This window comes from Pyrus communis, chromosome 10 (genome assembly GCF_041283825.1).
Source record: "Pyrus communis isolate YQ-2024b chromosome 10, ASM4128382v1, whole genome shotgun sequence".
NCBI classification, from domain to species: Eukaryota; Viridiplantae; Streptophyta; class Magnoliopsida; order Rosales; family Rosaceae; genus Pyrus; species Pyrus communis.
The window spans coordinates 13,535,053-13,546,000 of record NC_142574.1 but is presented as its reverse complement, the minus strand read 5'-3'; the positions used below and the strand labels follow the sequence as shown (position 1 = coordinate 13,546,000).

The window sequence follows — 10,948 nt, the reverse complement described above, 5'->3', positions numbered from 1 at the left end:
TGAATGAAGAAACTGCTATGCATACATCCTAGCATGTGATTTATTTGGTTCTTTGAAGTTCTTGTTCTTAATGGATTCGTAATTGGTAATCTAAGTTGAACATCACAACTAGGTTATAGATTAGGAGTACTTGATCACAGCCATACATCAAATGGATGATCATAAATAAAATAAAATGAACCCTATTTGCAGATTGGAGAGTTGAATGCGTTTTGACTTAAATTTCATGGAATTGGCTTGTAATGGTGAAATCGGTATCCCTAGTTCTGTTTTCATCGTTTCTGAATCAATCTATCATTCATCTTTATCTTGTCTTGCATTTTAAGTTATAGCTTCCAAAACAAATATCTAAATTTAGTTTTCATTTTCATTGTTAGTGAAGGTTCACATAAAGCTAGTAATTTGTAGAGTTCTAATCAGTCCCTTTGGTTCGACACCCTTACTTGTGCCATTATAATATCCTTATATTTGCACTTGAAAGAAACACAACATTCCTCAAGGGAATGCTTTGGCTTTGGTAGAAAGAAAACTTCAGCTTTGGTTGTACATTCTTCGAAAAGAGCTTTGGCAATGTACTAGTCTTCGAAGATTTGGCAGAGGTTCTTCTGAATGTAGAAATTTCGATCCTTCAATTTAGAAATAGTCGACCCTTTGAATGTAGAAATTGTCTACCTTTATGCTTGTTTGAGGACATTGTATTTACAGACTTCTCAAAGCTTGCCTTTGGATGGATTCGGCTTTGATTTGTGTCTTGATTTGTCCATGGGAGAATTTAGGCATGTTTTGTGTCTTAATTTTAGCCACTTTCCCTTGCTTGGCCGAAATCTATAGGGCTTTCTTGCCTATTTTGCGAGCAATCTTCAATTTTTGCTTGTTTTGTGAAGATGATTTAGCTTTCTTTCCGGTTTTGGAGCAATTTGGACCCCTTGCCAATTTTAAGGGGTATTTCCCCCTTTTGGCCGAATTTTGGGGAAGTTTTGAGCTTCCTTTGCTTGATTTGTGCCACATGTCATTAATGAATTGTCCATTTGTGATGAGTCATATGCCACGTGGAGCTTTGTGATGTATCATTTGCATGCAAGGAAATTTACATGTCTACAACAATTTAATACATCATTTTCACATAAAATTCAATAGGAATGGATTAGTTATTGCAACTTTTCCTCCGAGGTACGAACCACTAATTGATCTAAAAAATCAATGATCAGATCTTACATACAGAATTCTAATAGGTCTTTATAACAGTTAGATATTGCATAAAATCTGTACCGCTAGTGGGACATGGCATTGTAGCCGGACCATGTCATCAACGTTTGAAGAAAAACCAAAACCATCACGCACTCTTCTGTAGTAAAAGAAAGAGGGCTGATTGCAGAATGATTATTTTAGAATCCCCTAATAACAATTCTACTTTGAGAATGTTCGAGCAAAGCTTAACTTTGAAAATCACTCTCGAGAACTAGAATGTAGATTATAATGATGTCAAAACAAAATCCTTGTTCTGAGCCTCACAAGTCACAAGCCGTTTTTGTTAAGAAAAATCCCCACCAAATCTAACATGATTGAAAGCATCCCCGTGAAAATTTTCAGTGTCGTTTCAAATTTGGTCTAAAAAATACTGTATCATTACTTAAATATTGATTAACGTGATTATTTCTCATTGGTGACATTAACATGGTTTGCAAATTTGGTCTTAAGAAATTAATCTCCTAACATTGTCTGCACAAAAATTTTGGCATAGGACATCTGCAAGTCAAATCCGATCCTATACAAAACAATGTTTAATAAATTAAAAGCCTAAATACAAGTGGAACCCTACCTTAAGGCAATCTATGCTATATATCACTAAGGCAAGGTTCTTAGCAAACTATAATATATATTCTTTCTGAAGGACAAACGATTAACTTTCCTTCAAATAGTCCTCTTAATAGCTGTGCATTGCAGAAATAATTATGATATCAAAGAGATTTATGGGCTCCAACGATGTTCCCCTCACCTAAGCTCATTTTTCACTAGCACGTTTAATCTGCAGGGCAGCTTTAACAACATTCCCCCTCGTAATGATGCCAACCTTTTGATACGGAAGAAGAGAACAATCAGAAACAACTAGCAATGATTTGGCATCCAACACAGAAGATAGTTTATATTTTAGTTCGAATTTAGAAGAGAGAAAATGATCATTACCAGCTTGCCTTCACTATCTACAACTGGCAGTCGGCGATATTTTGTTTCAAGCAACAACCTACCAAATTATAGAGATCGTTGAAAGTTGCCTTTAATAATTTGCACTTCATCTAACTACACATTGCTGAACGCTTTAGCAAATCTTAGCAAGAAAAGACAGAATCATAACTTTCACAAGTTGGACCACTTGTATGAGATATTTAGTTCTACTCCAACTAAATCTTAATAATAGTAACCCAAAAACTCTTAACAGCCCATCATCAATATTCTCAACCTTAAATAAACAAAGTCAGAAAATTAAACATTTATGCTTCAAGAAATTTCTCTGACCACAAATTAGATATTAGGAAAATTAGTTAAATCCCTTACCTAGCAGCATCTTCCAGGTTGGTGGTTTCACGGACAACAAGTGGAGCAGGTGTCATTAAGTCACCAACAAATTTTCCATTGGTCTTGCTAAGCAGTTTCTGTATCTCATTGAATGTCTGCCACACACATCCAAATTTAGAGAGAAATCCATGAAGCAACTAACCACACATTTATTGATCTAAGCATTACTTAAAATAAAAGGCATAAACACAGTTTTAATTTTAGTCAACACTGTATCCCACTTTTGGGCATTCTTGCTGAGTTAAAAGTTACACTACTGAGTCACGTGAAAGAATAGTGCGAGTGAAAAGAAGTAACAATAACGTCACATAAATCCTAAAGCAATATCACTGTGGTACAGGCTAATGCTAATCAACAACATACTAACAGGCTTTCAAATGATAAAATTTATTTATAACAACAAACAAGAATGTCAATAATACAAGAAAAACAGGCTACAAAACATAATGGATAAGTGGTCCATTGGGAAACGAAAGCCCAAAAAACTAAACTATAGACCAAAAACTAACAGAACCATTAACCAACAAAATGAGACTGATCCAGAAAGCTTAACTAAAAGGAAAAATGTCTAGATAGTGAATCCAAAGGGAAAGAATTTATCTAGTTCTCTCCTACAATGAAACCGCATCTTTTTCTCAATCATCAAAACTCTTCTATTTCTTTCCCACCACAGCACAGTTCCAGAGAGTGGTAAACCTTTTTTTTACTATAAAAGCCATATCTCCAAAGAATTCTCAACTCCGTCTGTCTTGGAAAGCCAGTGAGCTAGTGTGTGTATATAAACTGCATGGTGTACATGTGTATGACTGGCATATGTATTATCATCTCATAAAAATTATCAAGAGTTGCAAATCAACATTATAACCAATGTTAAGGGAGAAAAATAACATCCATTATATATTTGTAACAACATGGGCAATGCAGTAGAGACTTGTAAGCGAAATTAAAAATAATGTAGTCCAAAACCAACTTCTTACATACTTTCCAAGAACTATCAACATCTGGAAACAAGTTTGTGTCGCTTTGACCACCACCTGATAACATAAAAATTAACCATACAAGTCTCGTATCGTTTCACCCCAAAAAATTACAAAAATAAAGACTAAGTCAGAACAAAGAAACCGCCCAAGGCAGGCCCCTGGTGAGGCACTTGCCTTAGATCCCCAATTTATTATTTTAGGCTCTCGACCCAAGTCCAACCTATATTAAACTCAGCCCTAAAAACTTGCATTGATTAGTTATTTGCAGCTAAAAATGTGAGAAAATCAATCTTTTAAGTGATCCTTTCCAGCAATTGCTTCATCTTTTCTTCATATTATAGCTTTGAATTTGATTTTGTTTTTGTTTTCACCTGTTGGAAACAAGACCATATTTATCTTTTCAAGTTTCTGTGGAGTTCCTTACTCAATTTAAGAAACTTTTTGTAAGCAACTTTGTGCTGGTACTTACTTTCATTTTGTTTTTTTTTTTAGGGGATGGCTACTTACGAATTCAAATTTCTTTCATATGAATATAAATATTGTGGCCCCCTTCTAGGAGTTTACTGAACGCGAAAAGGCAAAAACCTCAAGGCACCCCAACTACAAAGTACATACCCATAACGCATAAACCCCACCACATTCAGATACCTTGCAACCAAAGGAACTCTTAAATTGTTCATGAGATTTTGTTAACATCTGCATTATCATTAGTCATATATTCTTAGGATCAAACTTACATGTTCAGATAACTTGATGACTTGACCTCTATCATCCTAATATTTAAGATCTAAATGATAATATTCCCGCAGAAGTCACCAACATTAAGATTTCCTAACAGCAGACCAAACTCAACAGATATATTAATCTGTAATGTCAAACAATAAATGTACTGTAGGTATGATATGACAACCCGGAATTTCTTGCCCTCAAAACAAACCCAAACCAGGAAGTAAACAAAAATAAAAGTTGATATCTTTAGATGTCGAAACACGGGATACCTTTCATATTTCCGGATATGGAGTCCAACGCTAATAAATCGTAATCTGAGACAACACCAACCTGCATCAATAGTGAATAACCGCACAAATCAAGGTGTAAGCAAGCAACAAAAACTCACAAACACAAAAAGTTTCAGAAATTAAGACAATACCAAGTTGTTAACCAGAACAAGTAAACGTCTTTCCATAAACCTTGGTAAACCAGTATCTTAATACAATTTTTGTACAAATGGAGACTCTAATCACATAATTTATATATCAAAAGGGAAACAAAAAAGATAAGATTTTTTTATCATGAAATTGATTAACGTAGGGATTTTACTTACAAGTTTCCAGTCATCGTCAATCACAGGAAAACCGGTGATTCTCTTCTCAACAAGAGCATCCAATGCTGCAAAAAGAGAAAAACCAATGAATCATCATCAGTCAGTATGTAAAGGGCTTGAGCTTCGAAAGCTTGAGGGTTTGAGCTCACGGCAAGATTCTACCTTGGCTGACGGGGGTGGAGGGCTTGACGACGTGCAAATGCTCCCTGGTAGTCATGAAATCGCCGACGGTGTAGACCCCATTTATGGGGACGGAATTGGCGGCGACGCCGGCGGCAGAGGAAGCGAGAACCAGGGGGCGCAAGTGGAGGCGACGGCGTCGTTTGGAGAGAGCGAGGAGAGGGAATCGACGAATGGGAATGATTGAAGGAGAAGACAGAGAAGAGGGATGCGGGAAAGCGATTGCGGCAGGGATTGAGATTGAGCCCGTCATTTCCGAGCTGAAGCAGCAGCTTTTGATGAGATGGAGCTAAAATCTCAGGCTAGCAAAGAAAAGTAATATTATTATAAGGTCGTTTTAACGCACCCCACAATTTTCTGAAAACACTCCACCACCAAAAAAATTCCTCTAAAATTTCAACTTCGTCCCTCATTCATCTAAAAACAAGCCCACATTCCCACCTCACCCCAAAAACAAAGGAATATATTGACATTGGCATGGCTGATAACTCCCGTTTTTAGTGCAACCTACCTACCCGTTCACCTTTATCACCCGTCACTGAAGTCGTCGACCTACACTGACCACTACGTCTTGGCCTACACCGAACACTACGTCTCAACCCCTCTTTGTCTCTATATCTAACAGCTCGAGTTGCTAAGTCAAGGAGCTTGTATGAATTAAGAGAGGTTTGAATTGCAAGGCAGAAATTTGCTTTGAAAGGGCATTGTGAGATATCACAAGAAGATATGACTCTTAGAAAACAAAAACAAAAAACAGCCAGACTTTTAATCAGAAGTATGATGCGGGAGAGAGAGAATGGTGCCATGGTGAGTGGTTTGGTTTGTCCACCCCTGTTTGTAGTTTGCCTGAGGTGTTGCTAGGAATAGTTAGTGTAGGAACCAAATCCGTACCACTATATGTGGAAGAAGTGCACAAATTCAAGCAACTTGCAAGACAATAAACTAGCAAGCCTAGGACCAGGGGAGGGGGTGTGCTAGCCAAAGTCTCTTCGATGGTCGAGTTAGTGAACAAATTTAGACTCAAGCAGTAGGCAAGAGAATTAAAGAATGATGGTTGCATTACCAAAGATGAACCATAGATAGGTGTATTTAGACTGTTGGGAGAGAGACTTTTTTAGGATATAATTCTTCTTCTAAGCTGAAAGAATCCCAGAGGATATCTAGAAGTAGATATTGCACCTCTTAGAACTTGTGATTACCTATGCGCACGCCAATTCTTAGATTGTAAGAACTAGATTTATAACGATCTGATTAAGTTCATATCTGAATCAGATCGCCTATCTTGTGGAACATGGTTCTCTAGCGGAGTCACTCGGACTTCGCCTATTGCTCCAAAACAGGGTGATGGTGGCACCATTATTCCGTCTTATCCAACTCTACTCGGAGCAAGTGAGTATATGACCAGACTTCTGAGGTAACAGTATTCGAATCAGCCTTACTCTAGCCCTGAAAAATCGTGGTCTCACAATTGCCCTAACTATGCATCAGAGTGGTAACTTGTTCCCCTTGAGAATGGATAGTTACTCATAGACCATGCCTCTCAGAATAAGCTAGAATACGTACCCTTTCGTCTTCTATCTTCATGCATTGATTCGATCCTTTATGGAGTAGTAAAGTCATTTTAGATTCAGACATGCAATTTCAAATGTTGCGCCATATATTATATAATGATGAACCTTTGTGTTTTTTGTGTGTGTTCGAAAAACAAGAAACTACCTCTTATATTCTTCACTAATTTTAACCATTAGATTCGTTGATCCCAAGATAAGTTAGTCTATTTCAGCTGGAATATACTGCTAAGTTTATTTTAATCAAATCGTTAAGCCTGTTAGAGTAAAACACATAGAACTTTTCAGCTTTTGCTTCCTAACTACATAATATAGTTTAATTCGTCAATCTTTTCGAAGTAAGTCAACTTCGAAGTAAAAAGTACTAAGGCAAAACACAAGGAAGCATGTAGGCCTAGGATAGAGCTCAAAAGCCCCAGTGACGTTGATTCAGAAAACGTCACCTCCCAAAGTTAGTATTTATAAAGATTCCCATCGCAATATCCAAAGTACCAGCTTATTTCGTTACCAGGTATTAAATATTAAACTCATGGAAAACCTTTTGCCTCAGACTTGCTATAATGCATTAATCGTATTAAGGATGAGAAAAAGTCAAATTATACATCAAATGGCCTCCAGATTTTAATGTCGGTCTGACATGTTTGAGTTATCTCGTTTTTTAATTCCTTTTGCTCTGTCACCTTACCCTAATTCTAGGTCAAAGGATTTCAATTATGCAACATGTAACCAAGAATGGGTCTCTTTCTCAATCCAAATTGCGTGCCCATCCATAGTGAATCTGAAACAAATGTTCGTTAGGGACTTGGTGACCTGCAAGTGGGTTGGAACTGCTTTTTGAATCCTTTTGTCAAATCATGTGCATTGGACCTTAGTATTTCCAATTATACTTAACTTAGTATGTTGGTATAGGATAGAAGTATTCGATAGGGTCAGAGTTCAGAGCCATCTTCGGATGATTTTTGGATCGCTCTTCCGACTATTCCTTTGAATGGTGTAAAGCACAAGTTTGAATGTTATAACCGATAACCTTTCTGGTTGTATAATCTTTACGAAGGGCGGATGGTGCACTAAACTTCAGGGTCAAAGCATTATGTGCTCGTGCCCGTAGCTCGCCAATCGTAACAACGCTTATTACAGCTCAAGTATCTTAGGCTGCTAACTGAAGCCCCTTAGAGTAGACTTTTTGACTACTTTGAATTTTTAGACTTGTAGTCATGCGAAGTTTCAAAGTTCTTCATTATCCTAGAATTTAGGGTATTCCATGTACTGGGATAAATCGTGTAAGAAACAACAAACGATGGTGAGGATTTGAAATCATCATTCCAGCTTTGGGTATTTTGTCCTGTGCATACATTTAATCATATATATAATAATTAAATAATTAAAAGTACTTATTTATCGGAGCACTACCATGGTTTGGACAAAGGTTGTTCACCCGTCGAATGAGCTTTCTTCATGTATGGGTATCCGGATTCATAACTACCATGTGGTGTAGGAGTCATTCAAATTTCTCCTTACTCTATATAGTATGCCATGTGGTGTATGTGCTTCTCCTTCCTATTGAGCATAGAGCTCATAGCCGATGGCATAACTGCATTGTATTCATAAAATAACTCGCCGTTCTCGGGTTTAGATAGAATTGATGCTTAGCCAATGTGCTCCTTCAAATGGTTGAATGCTTGCTGGCACTCTATCGTCCATTCAATCATACATGCAGCCCCACATAGTGCCTTGAAGAAGGCAAGCACCAGTTTATTGATTTCGATAAGAAACGGTTCTAAGCCGTCACACGAACGCTAAAACTCTAGATCTCCTTCTTTGTTTGTGGTGGTTCCATATTGATGAGTGCTTGTACTTTTTCTGGAATTGGCCTCTATCCTTCTTTGGGTCGCCTGAATCCCATAAACCTCCTGAAGTTGACCGCAAGGCACATTTAGCAAGGTTTATCTTCATTTTGTAGGCTTTAAAGATGTCAAATTCCTCTGTTAATTCTACCACGTGCTGGTTTTCCTTTCTGCTTTTCATGAGCATGTCATCTACATAAACCTCCACCGTTTTCTTAATGTGGTCAACGAACATTTGGTTGAGTAGTCGTTGGTATAAGCTCCCACGTTTTTTAGCCCAAAAGGAATCACGTTCCAACACTATAGTCGTCAGCTGGTTATAAAAGTCGTATTGTCCTGGTCGGCATGATGCATGTGGATCTGATTATACTTTAAGAAAGCATCGAGGAAAGTTACAAGTTCGTGACCTGCCGTAGCATCAACAAATCGGTCGATATGAGGTGGCGAGAAACTGTTCTTCAAGCATGTCCCATTGAGATCTGCCAAGCGCTCGGAAGTGAGCTAAAGCCCTGTCTCTTGCTCTTTCTATCCTGTAAGCCCCTCGCCTTTGATATCTTGTGGCCTTTTCTTCTTCTTTCTTGACTATCACGATGCTTGGTAGAGTGTTGCTGCTTCATCATGAAGTGTCTAAATCAGTATGCAACAACATAACCAAATTGTATGTGTTTCCCACAGACGGTGCAAAACTGTTAACGCTCAAAACTTGTAATTTAACAATTACATAATAAACCCTTGGTGGGCTTGGGATATGTACTGAAATGAAATGGGCTCAAAGATTTAAGTGATTCATCTCTCAAAACTGGGCTAAAACCACTATGTTGCTTGGATTATATTAATTTCAAGACTAAAAATAGCACTCGGCCAATACATGAACTCTCTCTCTTTTCATTCGTTCGATCCCAATACAGGGGATTCTTCCCTCTTTATATAGGCCCTCAATGAATCCCTTAGCCTTAGTTTTCTCAACATTGCATTTAATGTTACACCTATGTAGATTAGCATACTGACACATTTTCATCATTAACCATACATTCATTTGTGAAGTGACATGCGTTTACTTGAGATGGCACGGATTACCAAAATGATGCGGGTCAAGCGTCATGCTCAGATTTAGTTATCCAACCCTGTTTCTCCAAGTGCCATTCTGATCCTCGTTACATCCTTATCCTAAGTCTCTACAATTGACTATGAGTCGCCACATGGTCTGATTGACATTTTTTTACACTTGTCCTTTGAGACTTATGTCACAAAACTGTCAATCTGCCCACATGCCCTTGGCAGTCGGAAAGCTCTTCACATATTTTGGTTGAACTGAGCTCATAGGCGATTGACTTTAGTGCTCGAGGGTACCCTTTTCTAAGCCTATTGAGCCTTAGGCTTCTTAATCTCCCTTGGCTTTTTGTGGCCTTGTTTTTGGCCAGCGCTATTATATAGGCAAAAAAGTGCCCATCATTAACAATACCAGGACCAATTCAACTTAAACCCTAAAATCCCAATTCTAAATTCCAAAACAAACAATTATACAAAAAAAAATGGCCGTTTAGATTCGATTGCATACCATTTCCTTGGTATGTAAAGCTTGGTGGCAATTCCCTTCTCATTTTGCATATTGGCGATCGAGATTACGACCTTAGAAACCAAAATCGGACAAACACAAAAAAAATTCTAAGAATTTACACAAAGCCGTAAGGAAATTTGAAGATTCCTAAGCTGATATACCTAGGCCACGTTGAGTTGTACCTGGGTGAGAGAGCGCTACGATAATTTGGGATTTATTAGCCAGTTCCTAATCTACCACCCCAATTTTTCCATGTATCACGGACGGGTGTATCTACAAAATAGTTCTTTAGCAAGGACTTTTATCCTCATTGAAAGTCGTCCTTTTATAGCTGAAGGCTTTCAGCGAGGAAATTACTTGTAGTAGGCCCATCGAGGAATGTGTATAGCAAGGAATTGTTTCCTCGCATAAATGATACAGTGAGAGTGAAACTTCTTTGGGTAGTAGAGTTGGAATGGTGACAACTTTCTCGCTAAAGGGGTTGGAATGTGGTAACCAAAACCTTTTGACAATGTAAATAATGACATTCCATAACTTGTGCGAGGACAAAATTCCTCACGAAAATAATCTAATTTCTCGCTGTAAACATCTTTTGGTGAGGAATTTGTAGGTAGTGATTTGATAGGAGCATATTTATGCGATTTTATTAGCTTGTTTCTTTGCATTTATTTAGTTAGTTTCTATTTATTATAGTAATTTAAGCTATTTTCGAGTGTTTGTAGATCCAATTGGCAAAAGGTGACAAGAAATGGCATTTTGGAGCAATTTGGAGCAGTTTTGGGCTAAAATGGATAGCTTGTGTATGAAGCACAAGGAATGGATGTTTTTGGTGCTTACAAGGTGCTAGGAATGTGCAAGGAATCAAGAAGAATTTATTAAGGCTTAGAATCAGCTGAAAACAAGGAGACCTTATCCAGTCC

The 10,948-nt window shown here is 37.7% G+C and overlaps 1 protein-coding gene across 1 annotated transcript; it reads right to left on the bottom strand.

Annotated features, from left to right (window-relative positions):
- Positions 1-1,715: 1,715 nt before the first annotated feature.
- On the bottom strand, positions 1,716-5,753 carry LOC137728696 (CBS domain-containing protein CBSX2, chloroplastic). Its single transcript, XM_068467437.2, has 7 exons — positions 5,041-5,753; positions 4,879-4,943; positions 4,553-4,613; positions 3,556-3,608; positions 2,554-2,669; positions 2,185-2,242; positions 1,716-2,071 (listed from the first exon to the last, which is right to left on the bottom strand). Exons 1-7 carry the CDS (start codon positions 5,309-5,311, stop codon positions 2,003-2,005), a joined length of 693 nt encoding a protein of 230 aa, XP_068323538.1. The 5' UTR covers positions 5,312-5,753; the 3' UTR covers positions 1,716-2,002.
- Positions 5,754-10,948: the final 5,195 nt, after the last annotated feature.

Coding starts and splice junctions, on each gene's coding strand:
- LOC137728696 (XM_068467437.2), bottom strand. CDS start 5,311: ATGACGGGCTCAATCTCAATCCCTGCCGCAATCGCTTTCCCGCATCCC. Junction 4,944..5,040: donor CTCCACCCCCGTCAGCCAAG/GTAGAATCTTGC, acceptor CTCTTTTTGCAG/CATTGGATGCTCTTGTTGAG. Junction 2,072..2,184: donor TAGATAGTGAAGGCAAGCTG/GTAATGATCATT, acceptor CCGTATCAAAAG/GTTGGCATCATTACGAGGGG.